Here is a 22,433-nt window from a genome sequence, read left to right on the forward strand (position 1 = left end):
ACCAGTTCTTAGCTATGTTATCCAATGAGAGGTGGATAACATGGCTAAATGCCTGAATATCGCTGTATTGACAGCGATATTCACGCATTTCACCCGTTTTTTATCGCTTCTGAGATAAACCTTGATAATAGCAAGGTATCTCAGCGATAAAAACAGGTGAAGGGCGGCGATAGGAATATTCCCGCTAAGCCAACATAGCGATAATTATCTCTAGTTGTTGGTAATATGCCCCATGGTGTCCTAAATGGCAAAGGTTGAGAGAGGAGTCAGAAAGCCAACAAATTGGAAAGCGAAACACTTCTCTTATTTATTATCCTGTTGCAGTTCCTGTCAACACCGTGTTCAGAAGGAAGCTTGCCTGAAGAATTCTGTCTTCAGGAGTTTCCCGAACTGAATGGAGATTGTTGGTCTCTGCTCAGGGCCTGGATGCCAAGAGTCCCGCCTCATTGCAAAGTGCAGATTCGTTAGTCTGCTGGTGTGGTTTGTGTGGTCAGGTTTTGAAAGTGACTCTGGCTGTTGTTACAGTAAGCCATGTGGAGAAATACATTACACAAGATCAAACTAAGAAGGAGCTTCCCTTTTACCACAATGTCCGACTGTGACAGCCATTTTACAAGACATAATTATAGATACCACTCTAAATTGGGAGGTAAGGGTCAGCTGTACAAAAGCTTTTAGTGGTTATACATTTGGATTGTCGATACAATATCAGGTTTGCAACTGTACAATCCCTTTACATAGATACTAAATTCATTTTGAAAGTTTTTTTTTTTAATTGACAAATGGGTTTAGGAATGACTTTCAAATTGTAATTTAAGAGGCTGTTTCTGTGCATTCCTTCCAAGTTGCAATTCAGTAACCTATGTTTTAATGATTGGTAACCCTGATTCCAAATTGGAGAAGTAACCGATCCTCAAATGGCAAAGAGTTGCTCTTTGGCCCCTTCCCCTTTGTGAAAGGACCTTGCAGCTTCAGTGGGAATAAGTGGTTGTCCAGGTGGCTGCTACCTCCTCTCACTGAAGTTTTCCAAAATGGAAAACATTTATTTTAATGCACCCTGATTCCTTTAAGGAACTTGTTTTGCACTTTGGAGAAAAATCACGTGAATGGTGGTCAGCTGCCCCTTTTTGGCCACCATGTGGTTTGCAGTCAGTCACAAGGGGCTGAAAATTGAAAATTGAACCAACCTATTGGTACAAAATTCACAAAACAAAATAGTGTTTGTAAAACAAGTTATTATGCAATTTGTGACCACTTTTTGAGACCACTTAAATATTATATCTGGTCTATAATGCTATGGCACTATGCTTGCGCCAGACATTACCACCAGATTTAGCACTCCATGACAATAAGGGGAACAATAAGCTCAAACTATTTCCATGTGCATTTAGCACTCTGTTTATAACCAGTTATTGTTGACCTGGAATTTCCTAAGGTTCTGCCCTAGCTCTGCCAAACTTACATGCTACTGACTCTTCTCCAATAACCAGTAGCGGCCGGTGCAGGTTACAGTGGTGAGGCGGCTGAGCTGGATAGGGAGGGATTCGACAGATGACGTGTTAACATGAATTTTAAAAAAAAGAAAACCACTTACCTTTTGCCCACTGCACCGTTCTTTCACATCTATCTTAAGACATGACTTCTTACATTACTTGACACAAATTGCAATTCTCAAGGTAGACCCCTGTGCAAAAAGGCCTATCTTTTTTTGGAAGGCACAAAGACCAATAATATAGTGAGATTCCTTTTTCTCTTGGTTTGGTCACAGCGAATCTTGATTGGGTTTCATACATAACAATTTGATTTGACTAGAGCATGACAAGTCAGTTTCTGAAGTAGTATGAAGTAACTGTGGATGCATCATGGATAAGCTGTTTCCTAATGATTATTGATCACATTAAGGGGCCAATTATGATGCGCCCCAGAAAGGCTCCGACTGACAGTTGGAGCCTTCCCGGGCCACATCTCGATTTACTTTCAGACTGCCGTATTGCAATGGAAATTAAACCAGCCGGTCATTCGGCTGGCTTCCGGCGGGCTCGAGGAGCCTGTCGGCCAGTCGGAGGCTAGCTCGTAATCCCAAAGGGCGGTCTTTCCGCCCTTGGGACTACGATGCACGTTTTCCGGCAGGGTTTTCATACCGGCCTTTCTGACATGGAAACCCTGACAGAAAGCATGTTTGGGGGCCCTCCTTGCAGTGGCGCAGCCTCCGGTTGGGGGCCGGAGGGGGCACCTATGGTGCCTCCTGGTAATCCCTGCACCCTGAGGTAGGCACCTCAAGGTGGCTACCACCCTGTGGTATTCACCTTGAGGTGCCTACCACATGGTGCAGGGATTAACACCCCCTCCCATTTCCCTATGTGAGCATATACTACAGCCATTTTACAGCCAATAATCATGCTCCCATAGGGAGCTGTGGAAATGCGACAGAACAGTGTTCGGTCGCAGCCTAATCAGGAGGTCAGGACCGCTGACCAGAGATCGGTCAGTCCCAGTTTCAAGATGGCGTTGTTCGGATGCAAGTCTGCCCGACATCGTAATAGGCCCCTAAATGTACTGCAAGATCAAAACATCAACCTACTTTGGGTCTTTGACTTAGCAAACATTTTCACCTGATTTTTCTCACATTTTTGTTAAGATGGTTAATGAATTTCAATTAACTTTTTGTCATCACTTATGCATGTGCACCCACTCTGCTTGTTAACAAATATGGATTGTCATCTGAAAAGGTAGTCATAGCACCTACGCTGGGTGCTTGGTTTTCCCGTTTTAAAAGATTTATTAAAAAAAGAAATGAACCCACATTTTGGATCTTAAAATTATTGGGGCAGATTTATGTTACCTGAAGCATCTCTGCAAATCGGCAGAGATGCGCCAGGAAAGATACGGCACGCAGGTTTATCCTTGCGCCACCCATGGTGCGCCGCATTTACAATGCGGTGCACCATGGCGCAGGAATAAATAGATGCGTGTCGCATCTAGGGCGTGTAGTTGGCGCAGTTCTGAAGTTGTGTTGCGTGCGGCACGCAACTCCAGCACTATTCCAACTTGCCCTATCTCTAACGTGGTGCGTCAAGCCTTACGCCTGCTTCAAGCAGGTGCAGGGTTTTGACGCATCAACATTGGGAAAGTGACTCAGTCAAATCATGTAGATTTCACTGAGTCACTTTTCAGGGGCGTTCCTGCGACGGAACGCCCCTCCTGCGTGGAAACGCCCACATGAAACCTTACGCAGGTTTCATGTGGCGCAGGGCCTTACACCGTGACGCATCTCCATACATGCGTCACGATGTAAGTATGTCGCAACGTGGCGCAGGGTTTACGCCGGCGCTGCATCACAGAAGTGACGCAACGGTGGCGCAAAAGTGCCGCAAGTCCGACATAAATCTGCCCCTGTGTTTTTTGCTTCAGAAAAGGGGGGGGTGATGAACAGAGTGTCTGAATTAAGCAGACCACTCTTACCCAGTCCAAAGATCAGGGCTTGATCCATCACCGTTTTTTAGCTCACTGCAACATCCCAGCTTAGAACCTGGCTACATGCAAATTAGTCTGTTCCTGTCCCAGTGCATGATGGGAACAGGGCAAACCAAACTACCAAGCCAATTCTTATACTGGGAAGGAAACAAGCTACCGGGGACCGGTTTCTGGCATTTCAGCAGTCGTCGGCCCGGCTTGCTTGAATCCTGATGGTGCAATGAGCAAGGGACTCACATCTGAGTATACCCTTCCACACTTATGGTGGACAAAATGATTCAGAAAAGGGGGGGTGATGAACAGAGTGTCTGAATATGCCAGAAACCGGTCCCCGGTAGCTTGTCTCCTTTCTGGTGAAGAATTGGCTTGGTAGTTTAGTCTGCCCTGTTCCCATGATGCACTGGGCCAGGGACAGACTGATTTGCATATAGCCAGGTTCTGAGCTGGGATGGGGCAGTGAGATAAATAACGGTGATGGATCAGGCCCTGATCTTTAGACTGGGTAAGAGTGGTCTGCTCAATTCAGACACTCTGTTCATCACCACCCCCTTTTCTGAATCGATTTTGGCCACTATAGGTGTGGCAGGGTATACTCAGACATGAGTCCCTTTCTCACTGCTCCATCAGGATTCAAGCAAGCCGGGCCGAAGATGGCTGAAATGCCAGAAACCGGTCCCCGGTAGCTTGTCTCCTTTCTGGTGAAGAATTGGCTTGGTAGTTTAGTCTGCCCTGTTCCCATGATGCACTGGGCCAGGGACAGACTGATTTGCATATAGCCAGGTTCTGAGCTGGGATGGGGCTGTGAGATAAATAACGGTGATGGATCAGGCCCTGATCTTTGGACTGGGTAAGAGTGGTCTGCTCAATTCAGACACTCTGTTCATCACCACCCTCTTTTCTGAATCGATTTTGGCCACTATAGGTGTGGTAGGGTATACTCAGACATGAGTCCCTTTCTCACTGCTCCACCAGGATTCAAGCAAGCCGGGCCGAAGACGGCTGAAATGCCAGAAACCGGTCCCCGGTAGCTTGTCTCCTTTCTGGTGAAGAATTGGCTTGGTAGTTTAGTCTGCCCTGTTCCCATGATGCACTGGGCCAGGGACAGACTGATTTGCATATAGCCAGGTTCTGAGCTGGGATGGGGCAGTGAGATAAATAACGGTGATGGATCAGGCCCTGATCTTTGGACTGGGTAAGAGTGGTCTGCTCAATTCAGACACTCTGTTCATCACCACCCCCTTTTCTGAACCTGTGTTTTTTGCTGCAGGGGTTTACACCAGCTGAGGTTTGTCAGCTACTTTTAGGAAGTACGGGGCATATTATCAAGGGGGTTTATCTCCGCTTTTTTGGCTTTAAAAGCCAAGAAAGCAGAGATAAAATTATCTCCCTATTACCTAGCTGTCGCTAACACCAGTTAGCGACAGCTAGTAGGAGATAGCAACAATCTTGGGCCCCGCTTTGCATGTCAGTGATATTTATCACTGATGACATGCAAAGTGGGCGTGCCAAGATGTTAGCGACTGGAAACAGTCGCTAACATCGCTATCTCCTATTACCAACTTTTGGAGATATTCGCGCTAAGCGCGAATATCTCCAAAAGCTAACACCTGCCCTGAGCAGTTCTTAGCCATGTTATCCAATGGGAGGAGGATAACATGGCTAAGAGCATTAGCTCGGTAATGCATGAATATCGCTGACTTTTCAGCGATATTCATGCATTGCGGCCGTTTTTTATCGCATTTGCGATAAACCTTGGTAATACCAAGGTTTATTTGCGATAATAAACGCTGCAGGTCAGCGGTAATTTTTTGTCTCTAACCAAGCAATAGCGATAATTATCGCTATTGCTTGGTAATATGCCCCTACGTTAGTATAAACGGGACAAATATGGCCCATTTCTACTTCTTGTGCAGTGTAGCACAGGAGCAAACTGGTTTTGTTCCATCGAATTATGGGGCATATTACCAACAACTAACGATAATTATCGCTATGTTGGCTTAGCGGCAATATTTTTATCGCCGTGCTGCGGCGATTTTTATCGCTTAGGAGCCTTGCTATTACAAGGTTTATCTCCTAAGCGATAAAAATCGGCCGAAATGCATGAATATCGCTGAAAAGTCCGCGATATTCATGCATTACCGAGCTAATGCTCTTAGCCATGTTATCCACCTCTCATTGGATAACATGGCTAAGAACTGCTCAGGGCAGGTGTTAGCTTTTGGAGATAATCGCGCTTAGCGCGAATATCTCCAAAAGTTGGTAATAGGAGATAGCGATGTTAGCGACTGTTTCTAGTCGCTAACATCTTGGCACGCCCACTTTGCATGTCATTAGTGATAAATTTCACTGACATGCAAAGCGGGGCCCAAGATGGTCGACATCTCCTACTAGCTGTCGCTAACTGGTGTTAGCGACAGCTAGGTAATAGGGAGATAATTTTATCTCCGCTTTCTTGGCTTTTAAAGCCAAAAAAGCGGAGATAAACCCCCTTGATAATATGCCCCCTAGTGTCAGTCATGATGGGGTTCTAATAGTCAAATGGTGCGACGTCCGTGTGGGCAGCAGGTTCCGGGGCTCTACCAGTAGTCAGTGATGTGACACCTTAGGGTATAGTGCGCTTTGTATGTTTCAATAACATAACACAACACGTCCTGATGCAGTTCTTAGTACAGTACTTATTTTAAGGTTAATATTTGAAATGTACATATATTAAGCCACATAGTGAAGGACCTATACACCCGACGTGGCCCTAATGATAATGACAATTATATTTTTTTTAACTCATATCAGTTAATGTCAGATGTACCATATTTGATTGACTGTTGACAATTACCGTATTTTGCACATATTTTTATACATTGAAGTTTTTAAGCATTTTATCTGACGACTGTTTTATTCTCTTCAGATTTTTTCTATTTATGATGGTTTCAATTAACTACACAATAAAGCTTACAATTACCATTACAACAGGAGCAAGCACTTTATCTCTACTCTGCAGCGGCACTGTCACATTGGCACATTTACCTGCTTCCCTCAGTATTATTACAGGCCCCGGAAAGGCAGGCAGAGGCAATGGGAGGGGGTGAAGCAGCAACCCCCCCCCCTCTTTCCATTGGGTCTATGTAGACCAGGAAAGGCGAGGGAAGGCAGAAAGTGCAGGTGCCGCATCACTCAGACATGTTGGAATGTGGCACTTAGATGGTTTGAAAGGTTCGGGTGGAATGTGGACCAGGTTTGTCATCAAACTGCCATAGGAAGTTGCCTGGTGATGTGTTTTTAACTAACTCATATGTTGTGCTGTCCTTGTATAATGTATTGAAATAACTGGGATACATGGAGTGAAAAAGGCCATCTTGGAACGGGGACAGGAAGTAAAAGAAGCATTTAAAGTACTTATGAACTTATCTACTTTCTCAGAAGTAATTTGAGATTGGGTAAGAATGTCTTATTGATGTGGGTGCGAATGTTTATTGGGCTGATGCTGTGTTAATGCAGAGATATAATAGTGAGTGGGTGCGCTTGTGGATTAATTACCCGTAGGTATTCAGAATGCACTACTCCAATATACTTAGGGGCAGATTTACGTTGCCTGACGCATCTCTGCAAATCGGCAGAGATGCGCCAGGAAAGATACGTCACGCAAATCCATCCTTGCGCCACCCATGATGCGCCGCATTTACAATGCGGCGCACCATGGTGCAAGGAAGGGCAGGTGGGTGACACATCTTTTGGCTTACGGGCGGCGCATTGGTGGAGTCGCGTCGCAAGCACGACGCAACTCCTGCAATGCACAGGGGCCACTCATACATTACATGGTGTGTCACTCCTTGCGCCTTCTTCAAGCAGGTGTAAGGAATTGACGTAGCAGCTTTGGGAAAGTGACTCAGTGAAATCTTGTAGATTTCACTGAGTCACTTTCCAGGGGCGTTCCTGCGACGGAACGCCCCCCCCCTGCACCGGAACGCCTACACGAAACCTAACGCAGGTTTCATGTGGCGCAGGGCCTTACACCGTGACGCATCTCCATAGATGTGTCACATTGTAAATGCCTCGTAGGGATGCGCCACGTTTACGTCGCCTTGCGTGACGAAACAGCGGCGTAAACGTGGCGCAAGGGGCTCGTAAATCTGCCCCATCATATTTTGGGTGTATTGATATTTCTGTAGTGCAAACCTATCTGAGGACACGTGAACAGAGTAGCAACAAATCAGACTTTGGTGCTGTGTGAGCGACGGGGGGATAATTCAAGATCATTCACAGTGTAAGGGGGCTGGCTGCTTTTACCAGGCCCGGAGCCAGAGGAGTGCTGCTATCAGTTGTGGAAAAGGTGTTGTTTGAAGAGGCAGGTCTGTTAATCCTTTTTGAATGAAACAGTGGCCAAACAGATATGAGTAGGAATGCTTTCTTGATCCTTGGAGGAAAGAGTTTTGTCTCAGAGGTTTCCTTTCTCCACTTCAGCATTAGGTAAAATTAGAACAATTTTATATCATTGTGTACACTAATACCCCTTGAAACCGTCTTATCTTTGAATTGCAACTTTTACTGATAAAATACTGATGAACAATATTAAAAGATCTATTAAAATAAAATGGTACAAAATTTCGAAATGTCAAAATTACATTGAAAGCTACTTACCTGGGTGTCTGATCCTTCTGGAAAGTATCTGAAATATGGATAGCGGTCCAGCACCATGAGCTGGATCTCATTTGCTGTGCAGTCTATCCTGGCAATGGTTATATTTTCATGGTGTTGGTACTTGCTGCCAAGCGCGTCCCAGATGGGGAATAACTCTTTGCATTTCTGGGACCAGGGAGCATCTGTAACACAAGCAAACATGCACAATCTCTCTTTCAGGGGGTTTCATTTCATTTAGGAACATTTCAGTAATAAGGTAAAACATGATGGAGCAGACTTGTGTTCAGTTTAAAATTAAGTTTGGGCCCATTCTTAAAGTGACTTTCTGCTACATTGAAGAGACTTTTTAAGGCCCATACAGTGGAGATCAGTGGTTCCTAACCTGTGTTCCTCGAACCATGAGAGTCTGCAATACCTATTAGTTGGGTCCGTGACTGCTTAGAAAATTAAATAAATATCATCAGATTAATAAACCATAGATAAATAAAGAAGCAAAATGTAAAAATAATACATTTCAAACATTTTGTCATTTGAAACTGGAGGCTACATATTAAGTTGGTATTGGTAAGATTGATTTGTGGGAGCAGTGAAAATGAATCTAGTGTGGATGATGGGTGGCCTCAATTGAATTTAGAGAAGCTCTGCCTTTCTCATTAAAATGTAATTGTAGATGTTTTTATATTTGCTTGTGAATTAAATAAACTATTTCATAACTTGTGTATTTTTGGGCGAATGGTTGTTTCTGTATTTTTGTGTATTTCTTTGAGGGTCAAACCCTCTAAATTGCTTCGGCCATGGTCTCCAGCTTCAATTTGTGATTCAGTGATGGTCCCCTAATTCCAGTTATAAATAAGTTGGGGAGTCCACAAAAGTCACCTGTTAAGAATGGCTGGTGTAGACATAAGAATAAATCTTTTTCCAGTGTATTGTAGGTGCAACAATCAACAATATACATTCCAGTGTATCGCTTTAATTTATGACTTTGGTTAGATTTTGAGATCTATTGTGACATCATTTACCAGAGGGCCCTGCTTTAAATCTTTATGTGGTACTAAAACAAAACCCGGATATTCCATGTTATTTACCTAGTCAGAACAACTAGGAGAAAGGTAGCTGAACATCTAAATTTAAGGAGTCCCCAATGCATTCACGCAAGTGGGGCACATACGAAAACCTGGCTGATGTCCTGTATGCCGACCTCATTTAGAGACTGGGGAGTTTCAAATCGGAGTCTGAGCTGGCTTTGTTTTCAAAAACATTAAGGGTCTGATAACGGGTCTGGCAGTCCGAGGACTGCTAGGTTCATTGTGGTGCAGCAGTGGCGGTGCAGCCACCACCGCACCGGTGGTCTGACAGCACCATTACGAGATGGGCGGTCAAACCGCCCTGGGACTGCTGCTGCAAGGTAACCGCCATTCCCTGGAGGTGGCGTGCCAATCAGAGGCTGCAATATGCTTGGCGGGAACGCAGCGGTCCTGCCAAGCATATTGTGAGGTTTCTCTCTGCCGGTGGTGACATGGAGGTTCCTCCTCCATGTAAACCCTGACAGAGAGGAAACCTGGGCCTCCTCTACTTGTGCATGTCACAGGGGGGCATAACGTATGCCCCCCTGAGTGCATACGTTATGTCAGGTGGTGCTGCTGCGGACCAGCCTTCCATATTACAAGTTTAATGACAGCCAGCGTTTTCATGGAGGTCTTTCCTCCAGGAAAAGGCTGTGATGCTGACATAAAGGGGGTCCTAAAGGGCCCCCTGTGCCTCCTCAGCCTGGGGATGGATTCACACAGGGGGCACAACATGATGAAAGGTATTCCAGTGCCACAAGTACATACAAAATGGGCTCTCAGTCACCCATACACATTCATCACATTCATAAGCACACATGTCCGTAGATCCGCAAAGACCACACTCTTACTGACACACACAGCAGTCCTGTAATAATGCCCCGAGTTAAAGTACTTTGTTCAAACCACATTATCTGGTTCTATGGACATTAGACTGTGGCGGTCTCACGGAGGTGCTATGTTAGGCTCATAGCAGAGCTTTTACAGCATACCAGCACCATGACAGCGTCGAATGTTCATCCGTGCACGGTGTGGCATGAACTAAGTGCACACATGACCATGCACTTTTGGTTGAGAACATCATGTGCCAACTGCATCCACCCCCATGGGCAGATTTGTCCAGGGGCCCTGTTTGGGGCACGCTCTTTGCCCTTCTGCCAGCTTTTTCATGGCCCGGGCACAGCCATGAAAAGGCTTGCGGAAGGGCATAATATGGAAGGCGATGCTGGGATCGGCACCGCCTCCATAACTCTTCATTTCCAACACCGCCAGCACCACAGGATCCAAGATCCTGGTGGTGCTGGTTGTGTTGTAGCGGGCTGCTGGTGGTCCGACCACTGTACTCATACCACGGCGGGCGAGCCGTGGTAGTCGGACAGCCACAGCAAGTACAGCGGTCACAGAACTTCTGCACTCGCAATAAAGCCCATAGTCTCCAGGGTCATTGAAACCAAGACCCCAGGAGAATTTATTATATTATTTTAAAGCCTTTACCGAGCTGAAGCTTTTGCTATGCAGCTGTGAGTGCAACGCCCTCCAGGGTCTGGTCTGTTGCTGCGTTTTATGTGGCCTGATAAAAAAGACAGAAGGACCTCTTGTGGTTTTTTTATGAGTGCGTTTTTGGGCCTGAAAATTTGTAAAAGAAAATCTCATGCTTGTTACTTTTTTTATTTTGTTATAAAAAAAATCAATATGTCTCTGACTATATTTGTAAAGAGTTTCACCAACAAAATATAATAAAACTATGTAAAAAGAGAATATCACAGACATGTATTTTAATAAAACTTAATTTAACGTGTTTAAGTAACCAATATTAATAAGCATTGCGATGTGTGTATTATTAAATATACATTTGATTACAATTATTGGTATTTTGTGGAGAAAGATGATAGATCTGCTTGATATATAGTGGGTTGAATGTCTGGGGGGAGAGGATGAGTATGAGGAAGGGGCTGGGGCTGTGGCTGTACACGGCTGGGGATGACTGCCCACAGGGGGTTGGTTGCAGGGCTCTTTAACCGTACGTTTAAACTTTTGTACGTTTGTTCAAAAGGGATTTTTTTAAGCCACATCTTCATCTAACTATAACATCACTTTAACCGTTGTTATTTTGTGTATATATAACCAAATGCACACTTGACGTGAAGGAATGCCCAGCTTCTCGTTTTTGCAATGATTTATATGACTGAACAAATCCTTTGAAGTCTGCTTTTTATGTTTGTGAAAAACCTGTTAAATGCAAGTGCAAGTAATTAACCCAGTATTTCCATATGATTAAGATCTGAAGAGATCGAAAAGCGTTATGGAGACTTGCTGTTTCAAACTCTTGAATAAATGAAATAGTCCTACCTGAAACTGGCTGATGAGCTTGTGTTACACTTTCAGGAGAAGGAGAGTGCTCCTGTTTTGAAATATATATTTGTAAGTATATTTAGAATGAATTACATTTTTTACATTATTTCCTATGGGTGTTAGTGTGAATCGTCTGCCTCCTTCATTTCCTATCAAAATGTTTTGCCGTACTAGTTGTTGGCCATGTGTGTGCTTGACTTGACATATTCCAAGGCTGGGATAGAGTACATCGAAACCTACTTTGTCATTATCGGGATTCTAGTAAAATTAGAAGTGTATTTTGTGAATAGCGTTTCTCTTACTCAAGTGTGTGTGTTTTCTTTTAGCATGTCCTTCCCTAAATCCCTCCTTAAGTTTCCCCTCACCCCAACGGTTTAATAGTTTTTATTTTTCCATTTTCCCACCGCACCCCTGACAGCCACAGCAAAAGTATAGATTGTCCATTTCTATGCTCCCTTAAACATTAGTTGGTATGTGCCAGTCGTCACCCATTACCATTTGGTTGGCAGCAAGTCCTGCAGAAAGTGGGTTTTCTGAGTGGTGAGATGATTCATCCCATAGAAACATTTTGAGGTCAGAAGATGAGATGGCAAATTAACTGTACATTTGGTTATGTCAATATCAGGCACGAAGAGGTTTTCAAAGTTAAAAGAGAAATAAAGCATCTTCTTAATGATATTTCACTGAACATCAATTTTTTTGGGCACACCTGATTTGATGAGGAATGTGAAAACTATAGAAGCTACCAGTGAGCGACAGATACCACCCACTCCATTGGCTGGTCAGGAGACAGCATGTGCTGTGCACTGATTTGGACAACTTGGGATCTATGTTCATTACGTAGAGCCCATGTTTTTGTACAGGAAAATGTGGAATTTCAATTAGGATGTCCCCATAGAGAAAATTGTTAGTAGGACAAGGTATATATTCCACAGAGTGTACGAGTTGCATTGGGATTGGCAATCGTTAGTAATCATCAATGCTTTCTTCCAATATATATTTGCAAACTATAGAGTTTCTATGTAGATGTACCTCCTTCTGATTAGGTGGCATGAAGACTAACAGTAAATGAAGTGCATTATTTTAGAGTGATCCCTGTAGTGTTACATGATTAGAGATGACTGGAACCTTTTGGTCCCAGACAGAATCCGTAGAACAGTGACATTAGTGCTTGGGTGTGGGGATAGAATTCCTGCTGTAGAATTTTCAGTTAATGATATCATGCTGAGGAATAAAGACGTACAATACCAAGTTCCAAGTGAGGCATGATCATTTACATGTACTCGTGATGGATAGGATGTTACACAAGGCAACAAGATAGGGGATTATGTAAACACCACGAGCCGAAGAACCAATAGTGCTCTCCCTGAGAATTTGCCTGTTCTAGCAAACTTCTTGTGCATGTCATGTGTGCCTCAGTGAAAGTGAAAAATCGACAGTTGGCATATGTGGAGTCAAAGAGCAACGCTTGCCGGTGCAAAGCCTGTGGAGAAATTGAAGGCCTTTTGGGAAGTTTGTTTGTTGTTGGCTAGAAATGTACCAGTAAAGCCGAGACAAGAGATACTGCACCACAGCATAACACAGAGCCATCAGTTATACAGTACTTCCATGCTAAAGGTAGTGAAAACCAGGTACAGAGAAGCGCCAAAGGCACTGATCGCAGAGTGCAAGGAAGTGCTAAAAGATGGATTGCCTGGATTGAAACGTTTGATGATTTCCTTGCTGTACTGGAAGAAGTAAATGGCAAAAAGATTGTTAAATATCTAAAAAAGTTATCAGGTGAATGAGTAAAGGAAGAGATAAAGAAAATACCACACAGAGCTGAAGTGACGTACTGTCAAATCAAAGAATTGTTTAACACAAAGTTCAATCCAATACCAAATGTAGACTACCAACGGTACATTTTCAGTTAGGAAAGGCAGAGAACTGAGGAAACGATGGATGAGTTTGTAGAAAAACTTGATTCACTCATCAAGCATTGCAAGTTCAATGATTTTAATGATGAAGAGGCTGTGCATCTCAGAGTAATAGATGGTTGTTTCTCCGATTCCTTCAGACAACGAATGCTTAAAGAGACACTCAGCTTGGAGCGAGTACTCTTGGCTGCTAGAGCAGAAGAAAGAGTTGACAGACAAGCAGCTAACATGGAGGCCGGAACGGCTGTAAGCAAATGAGCATTGAGTGTGAAGCTGAAAAACAAGATAGAAGCCCAGAGAGCAATGTTTTTAAAAAAAAGTGTTTTCAATGTGGATTTTCCTTTCCACATGAAAGTAAATGTCCCGCCATTAGACAGATCTGCAAAGGCTGCAGGAAAGAGAACCAGTTTGTAACAGTTTGCAAAGCAAGAGAAAAAGCAAGTGCGTCACGTCAAGAAAACAAAATGGAATAAAGACCAAATGAATCACAGCAAGAGAAAAAAATGGATGCCAGAAAGTTCCAGAAAGGTTCCAACCACGCCCACTAGGCCAAGCGACAACAGCAGTTGAGTAGAAACTGAACGCCATTGATTGTCGTCAAATTCCTCATTTAAATGTTTTTCACCATCATTTTCGAGTAACAGTGAGGAAGATAGGTATGTGATATCAATGTTGACCAGTGAAAGATGGGCACATGTAGAATTTGCTTCTTGCAGGGAAGAATGCCAGTTGCATCTAGATCGCCGGGTGAAAGTGCAAACTTCATTTGGACACTCACAAAATCACACTGAAGGGCAATGGGTGCTGCATACCCATTTATTATAGACAATGGCACGACGTTAAACATTATGCCAGTCGAAAAGTACAATGAACTGTTTCCAGTGCTCCGCTTAACTCCATCAAAAACCAAGGTGTATACGTGAGCTGCTTCAACGCCACTGCAAAGTCAAGGTTCATTTATAGCAACTATGAAACATAAAAATATAAAAGTACATGCAGCAATTTATGCCCTATCAGGCACTTCATCAGGTTCATATTTACTCTGCACTGTTTCTGACATGGGGCTGATTTCTGTAAACTACAACGTCAGTGCCTATCAGGAGATAGTAAATCAGTTTCCATTATTATTTCATGGACAAAGAAGTCTTAAGACAGTGAAAGTGCAGCTTCACATAAATGAGGACATCCGTCCTGTTGCTCAATGAAATAATCGAATTGCATTTCATTTACATGAGGTTGTTAAGAATGAAATTGAGACATTTTTGAAACACAACATCATTGAGCGATCCACTGGTCTGACACCATGGGTGTCTTCCATAGTGATAATGCAGTAGAAGGATAGTGGAGGTGCCATGCGCATCTGCATTGATATGCGCCAATCAAACAAGACACTTGTGAGAGAATACGACACCTAAGTTTGCCATTGCTGGCATGATCACGTAGCTAAATGGAGCCAAAGTCTTTTCCCGCCTCGATTTGAACAAAGGATATCACCACCTCGAACTTGAAGAAAATTGCAGGTACATTGCTTCCTTTTTGAGTCACCTAGGGTTGCTTAGAAATAAAAGCCTATGTTTCTGAGTGTCCTCAGCTGCAGAACTTTTCAGGATGTCGTTCATCACATAACATAGCTCATCACAAATTCTTTCAATTACAGTGATGACATACTAGTTTTTGGGGCCACACAGAAAGAATGTGACAAAGCTCTTACACAAGTGTGACATATTAATGCTGAAGCAGGTCCCACGTTAAATGCAGAAAGGAGTGAGTTTCATAAAACAAAACTCTAGTTTTTCCGTCAGATCTTTTCTGATGAAGGGATGATTTCAGACCCCAGAAAAGTACATGCCTTGTCATCCACTTCTCACACACAAGATGTAACTATGCTCGACTCCTCACAGTCTGGCTTCCGAGCAAAACACAGCACTGAGACCGCCCTCATCGCAGCAACAGACGACATTCGAACTCTACTGGACAATGGAGACACAGTCGCCCTCATCCTCCTCGACCTCTCTGCAGCCTTCGACACAGTCTGCCACAGCACCCTTTTACAACGCCTCAGAAACATCGGAATACAAGGAAAAGCACTTGAATGGATCACCTCGTTCCTCATCGGAAGAACCCAGAGAGTCCGCCTTCCACCATTCAAGTCCGAGGCCACTGAAGTCATCTGTGGCGTACCACAAGGATCCTCACTCAGTCCCACCCTCTTCAACGTATACATGAGCCCCCTCGCGGCCATCGCCCGCAAACACAACCTCAACATCATCTCTTACGCGGATGACACTCAACTGATCCTTTCTCTCACCAATGACCCCAGCACCGCCAAAACTAACCTACACGAAGGAATGAAAGAAGTTGCCGAATGGATGAAACACAGCCGTCTGAAACTGAACTCAGATAAAACAGAAGTCCTCATCTTAGGTACATCCCCCTCTGCTTGGGACGACTCTTGGTGGCCGGAAGCCCTTGGAAAAGCACCCATCCCGACAGACCACGCACGGAACCTAGGCGTTATCCTGGATTCTTCACTTTCAATGAACAGACAAGTCAGCGCCGTCTCCTCATCCTGCTTCAACATTCTTCGCATGCTCAAAAAAACATTTCGCTGGATCCCCACCGAAACCAGAAAAACAGTCACCCATGCTCTGGTCACGAGCCGACTGGACTACGGAAACACCCTCTACGCAGGTACTACCGCTAAACTCCAGAAAAAACTCCAACGAATCCAAAACGCCTCAGCCAGGATCATATTAGACATCCCGCGTAACGAACACATCTCTGGTCACCTGAAAAACCTCCACTGGCTACCCGTCAATAAGAGGATCACTTTCCGACTTCTAACCCACGCACACAAATCACTCTACGATATCGGTCCAGAATGCCTCAACTCACGACTGTCCTTCTACACCCCCTCCCGCCAACTACGCTCTTCCAGCCAAGCCCTCGCCACCGTACCTCGCATCAACAAGACCACCATGGGAGGTAGATCCTTCTCATACCTGGCAGCTAAAACATGGAACTCACTCCCCACTTACCTTTGCCTTACCCAGAACCACCTAGCATTCAGAAAGCAACTTAAAACGTGGATATTTGACAAGTAATCCTCCTCCCCTCCCTAAGCGCCTTGAGACCCTCTGGGTATGTAGTGCGCTATATAAATTCTTTGACTTGACTTGACTTGACTCCAATCCTTCCTTATTATGGCCAGTTACTATTCAATGTATATATGTGACTTTGCCACAGTGAGAGCCCTGTTAAGAGACTGGACGAACCAAAATTTTCCATTTCGAAGGTCTTGTGACTGTGAACAAAGCTTCAAGAAAATTAAACAATTGTGAATGGTACTAACATTGTATTTTGACCTAAACTTGCAGACGGAGATTGTTGCTGATATGAGCCCAGTTGGTTTGGGTGCCATCCTCGCCCACCACACTGGCCATCCAAATGCACCAAGACACATTGTGGCTTATGTTAGCAGGAGTTTGTCATCGATAGAACATGTCTATTCACAACCTGAAAAAGAAAGCCTTTCTGTGGTGTGGGCTTGTGAACATTTTCATGAGTTCCTGTATGGGAAGCATTTCATGAATGTCACCAACCACCGAACCTTGCTCACCATTTTCGGCAATCCTAAAGCCAAAATGCACCCTTGCGTTGAGGTGGTGGTTGCAACTGCAGAATATGATTACACGATTGTGCATGGTCCAGGAAAAGATCCAAATCCTGCTGACTTCTTCTCACATGTATCAATGCTGTGTCATGGCACTACTTCTAAAGTGGCTGATGCTTTTGTTAACTTCATCGTAAAATCCAGTACACTGCTGTATCGGTAGAAAACAATCTGTGCTGCCATGAGCACTGACATGGATTTGCAAATCATCAAAGACATCATTACCCATCAATCGTGGAGAAAGAATGTGCGACCTCTTCATGATGACCTATAAGACCAGAAATTCAAAAAAATGCGCAGGAGGAACTTTCAGTCACTCCAGAAGGCATCATCTTATGAGGTGTGGGAATTGTAATACCTGAGAGTCTGAGACAGCAGGTCATTGAATTAGCACATGAGGGGCATCGTGGAATTGTTGCTATTGGACCGAGTGTGGCTCCCTCGTCTTTATGAAAGAGTTGAAAACAAATTAAGGACCTGCCATTTGTGCAACTGCTTGTCATCCAAAACCAACCCATATCCATTAAACATCCATTAAGAAACAAACTGCTGGACCCATTCCCAATCAGGCTTCAGAGCCAACCAGAGCACCAGGACAGCACTAACCGCAGCAAAAGATGACATCTGAGCCCTACTTGACAGTGAAGATTCAGCCGCCCTCATCCTCCTGGATCTCTCAGCAGATCTCTCCGCAGCTTTCGACACCATTTCCCACCGCACACTCATCAGTCAACTACACTAGATAGGAATCACGGACAGTGTGCTTAGATGGATGGCATCCTTCCTCATGGGATGCATGTAGAGAGTCTGCCTCCCAGCCGTCACCTTACAGCCGAAGCACACAATCTGCAGAGTGCCCCAAGGCTCATCCCTCAGCTCTACCCTCTTCAACATCTACATGACAGCACCAACGGACATCGTCATATCGCACAACATTAACATCATCTCCTACACCAATGACACTCAGCTCATCCTCTCACTCTCTGCAAACCCAACATTGACCAAGACCAACTTCCACAACTGCATGAAGAACGTCGCAAAATAGATGATAAGACAACTGCCTGAAACTCAACACTGTCAAAACGGAGGTTCTGACCTTCAACAAACACAGCGTCCTTTGTAATAACTCCTGGCGGCCAGTGGAGCGCGGACCTACCCCCCATACGAAAGACCATGCCTGCAACCTCAGCATCATACTGGACAGTGAACTCTCCATGAAACGTCAGGTTAATGCCATCACCTCAGCTTTCTTCGCATGCTCCACAAAATCTTCACCTGACTCTCCATCAGCACAAGAAAGACTGTGACGCTGGGCCTTGTCACCAGCCAGCTCGCCTATGGCAGCGCACTCTATGTCGGCACATCCTCAGAACTTATTTAAAGACTTCAGACAATCCTGAATGCAGCAGTCAGACTGATCCTCAACTTACCCAACAGGACACACATCACCAAACACCTAAAAGATCTCCACTGGCTCCCCATCCGGAAGAGATGCCAGTGCAAGCTCCTGACCCACGCCTACCAAGCCCTCTACAACTAAGGACCGGACTACATGAACCATTACATGACCTTCCACCAACCAACCTGGAACCTCTGCTCCATACACCTCGCCCTTGCTCAGACACCACAAATCCACCGTAGCTGCTCCAGAGGACAATCATTTGCCCACCTCGCCACAAAAGCCTTGAACTCCCTCCCCTCTCCAGCTCCGCATGTCACCCTTGTTGAACCACTTCATGAAGGGACTCAAGACCTGGCTCTTCAACTGATACCTGCAATGCAGCGCCTGGATACCCCCCGGGGTGATTAGTTACACTATATAAATAATGATTGATTGCTTGATGTCTGATCTCCCAAAGTATCCATAGGAGAAGATTGCAATTGATTTATTTGGACCCCTTGGCAATGGACATCATATACTAGTCAATGTAGATGAATACTCCTGTTTTCCCCTTGTAGAAGATTTGTCATCAACTACTCATGACAAAGTTATTGAGAGATTAGTAAGTATTTTTGCAACATGGGCATTCCCTTCGATTTTGAAATCTGACAATGGCTCAACTTTCAATAGTTGAGAGTTTAAAGATGTTCTCACTCATTTGAATATCAAGCATCAGAAAGGCACACCTCTCCGGCCACAGGTGAACTGTGTTGTGCAGGGGTTCAATAGCACCCTCAAAAAGACTGTTGAGCGTGTTGCTCTAGAAAAACTTGACTTCAAATCAATTATTCAGTCTACACTTCGTGCGCACAGGTCAACTCCCCATTCCACCACAGGTGAAAGCCACCACCTCAATGTTTGGGATAGCCATCAGAACCAAGTAGACTGTTGAAAGATCTGTTGACATTGATAAAGTTTGTACTAACTTCCTCTCAGAAACGAAGACTGAGGACCTATATGGAGAGGCGCCACAGTGCTACGAGCACTGTATTCAAAAGAAGAGACCATTTCATTGTCATGCAAAAAAAAGAAACATATCTGATGCTCCTTTTAATATTTATCAATTGAAGTTTGTGACTAATAAAGGACACATGATGACTGCTCACCAACCGGGAAAGTCCATTAAGCAAGGTTCGTTGCATATCAAGCACCTGCCTAGACATTCACCAACTCCAGATGTCAGAAGTGAGACTTATCTACCTGTATCAACGTATTTGTCACCAGTGCCAGTCATAGACACTTCTCCTGTGTCTCCGCATCTTCACATGACTAGATCTGGGTGAGTGATTTGAGCACCAAAATGACTCATTGAAGAATTGTGATGTATATATGTATTATTTGTACTTATTTTTTAGGAAAGGGTGAGATGTAGGTTTGTGTGAGTTAAGGGCCACGGGACCCTTTAGGTCTCGGAGTGAAGTAAATGCTTGGGTGTGGGGATAGAATTCATGCTGCAGAATGTTCAGTTAATGGTTACACGCTGTGGAATAAAGACGTGTAATACCAAGCTCCATGTGTAGAGTGATCATTAACATTTACCCAGGCTGGGGAGGACGCTACAGTCCCCCTTTTTATACAATTTGGTGTCTGCTAGCATTTTTACTCAGGGAACCATCAGACTCCCCTTCAGTCTCCACCTCTGTGTGCTCTGTCCCTAGTATAATTGGATGTACCCAACCAGCTATTTAATTGTCAATTAGAGCCACAGTAAGTTGGCTTACAAATTGCAACAGTAGTATCAATACTAAATGTAACATGTTGACTTCATGTACATTTACACCATCCACATGTGTGCCTGAAAGACATGGCTTTGGACCAAACAATACAGTAACACACGTCAAAAAGAAACTATTTTGGAATGTTGGAAAACATACTTTTATACATTACTGTGAAAAAGTGCCCTCTTTCTGAATGGTTGTCCCCACTTTTTGCTGAATTGCTGATGTGCTTTTACAGAGTGTGCACTGGGCTCCTGTTAACCAGGGCCTATGTTCTTTCCCTAAAACTTAATTGAAGCCTAAACCCAATTGGCATCCCTGGCCACAGGCCAGCCCCTGGTAAATGGTACCACAGGTACCCAGCTCACTGTGACCAGGGAAGACCTCTAAGGGTTGCAGCACTTACCGTGCCACCTTTAGAGGCCCTGTACCTTGACACACACACACTGCATTCGCAGGCTGCGTGTCTTGGTGCAGAACAAAGTGAAGAGTCGACATGGCACACATCCCTGTGTGCCATGCCTACAATCCACTGCCCTGGCATAGATCAGTCACCCCTCTAGCTGGGTGCACTATACCAGTGTTGAGGGTACAGGTGCATGAGCCTTGCACCTCTACAGTGTCTAAGTCCATTCTTAGACCCTGTAAGTGCAATGCTGTCATTAAGAGCATATGGTGCTGGGAGTTTGTCATTACGAACTCCACAGCACCATAATGGCTACACTGAAAACTGGGAAGTTTGGTATCAGGCTTTCAGCACATTAAACCAACACAGATGCCAGTGTCAGTGTGGGATTTAATGAAAAATACACACAGAGGGCATCTTAGTGATGCCCCCTGAAAACTAACCTACCACTAGTGATCTGGCTGAGTGGTTGCTTTTAGCTGCCACCACCAGACATGTTTCTGGACCCCTGGGTCGAGAGCCTGCTGCTCTCGGGGGCCTGAAACAATGCACATCCTGGGACGAGGTGCTAAGCCTCCTTCCACAGAATGTGCCGGGTCCACGAAGGGCAAGCTTCAAATGCTTGCCGCCTCTGTGACCTTCCCCAGAAAACTTGCTGCTTTCAGCAACTGGTCCCCACTGCTTCTGACCCCCACTTTGGGTGGGAGAACAGATAGGAAAAACAAGTGAGGAAGAGAGTTGTGCCCACCTCTGCCAACTCCACCACTCATGTGGGGAAGCGAGGTGAAGCACAACACTCAGTCCCCACCATCTTGCTGATGGTGGGACTCAGCCAACCAGGGACAGGCATATGTCCCCCTCCCACAGCACGGTGGTATAATAGGAGGTGTACCCACCCCAGGGAAGGGACCTATTGGTCCCAACCTTTTAATCTACCTGTTACGCCCCCTGAACCTAGCCTCCTCATACAAGAACCTGCAACAAGAAAAGAAGAAGAAGGACTGAACAGCCATGCCAAGGCCAACAAGATGAAGACACCTAGTGACTTGGCCCCAGCCCTACCGACCTGTCTCCACCTCAAACCTGCTCCTGCGATCTCCCAGTGTGTCCTGCAGCCAGCAACCTTGAAAACCCCGGAGGACCTGCCTTCAACCACAAATTCTGTGTCTCCTGTGAACACCGGATTTGTTCAACAACAACCTCTGGCCCTGGCAGGAAACAGCAAATCCGCACCACTCTGCACCCGCCGTCCAGGGCCTAAACTCGAGTGGGCAAACACCATGAGGATGTCTCCCCAGCGATCCTGACCCAAGCTCCAGCAATCCCTGACCTGCCTCAAGCCTCCAGCCGATGCCTACAGCCTAAATCCGGAAGGTCCCCCCAACCGCGACCAGGAGCTGGTAAGAACATCCGACCCTAAAAGGCACCCTGGCACCCATCGCCCCACGGTCTTGGGTGGCCCAACCAACATTGCCTAACCAACCCGCAACATCCCAACTTTCCTGTCGAAGTGGTGGATGCACCCAGAAGACTCCCGATCCTTCAGTGCCTTTGCAAATCAGAGGTTCCCCTTTGCAAACAGCGAGTGCTCGACATCGAAACAGCACCCTGCACCCGGCCGCCCTTGTGCTGCTGAGGGTGCACCTTTGGTGCTAGTTTGTTTCCCCATTTGCCCTGAGCTAAAGTCCAGGATCATGTCTCCCACAACCAAGTGGCCTGCTCACCAGCAGCAGCCAATCCAGAGAACTCCTATC

At 45.1% G+C, this 22,433-nt stretch overlaps 1 protein-coding gene across 1 annotated transcript in view; it reads right to left on the reverse strand.

The window, feature by feature from the left end:
- Window positions 1–22,433, reverse strand: part of PDILT (protein disulfide isomerase like, testis expressed) — a 316,066-nt gene that overhangs the window by 61,165 nt on the left and 232,468 nt on the right. Inside the window, exon 9 of the mRNA XM_086940802.1 lies at window positions 8,110–8,291. Within this exon, the coding sequence (XP_086796928.1) occupies window positions 8,110–8,291 (182 nt within the window). The remainder of the gene's footprint in view (window positions 1–8,109; window positions 8,292–22,433) is intronic.

The sequence above is a fragment of the Lissotriton vulgaris genome, chromosome 10 (genome assembly GCF_964263255.1).
Source record: "Lissotriton vulgaris chromosome 10, aLisVul1.2, whole genome shotgun sequence".
Lineage (NCBI taxonomy): Eukaryota > Metazoa > Chordata > Amphibia > Caudata > Salamandridae > Lissotriton > Lissotriton vulgaris.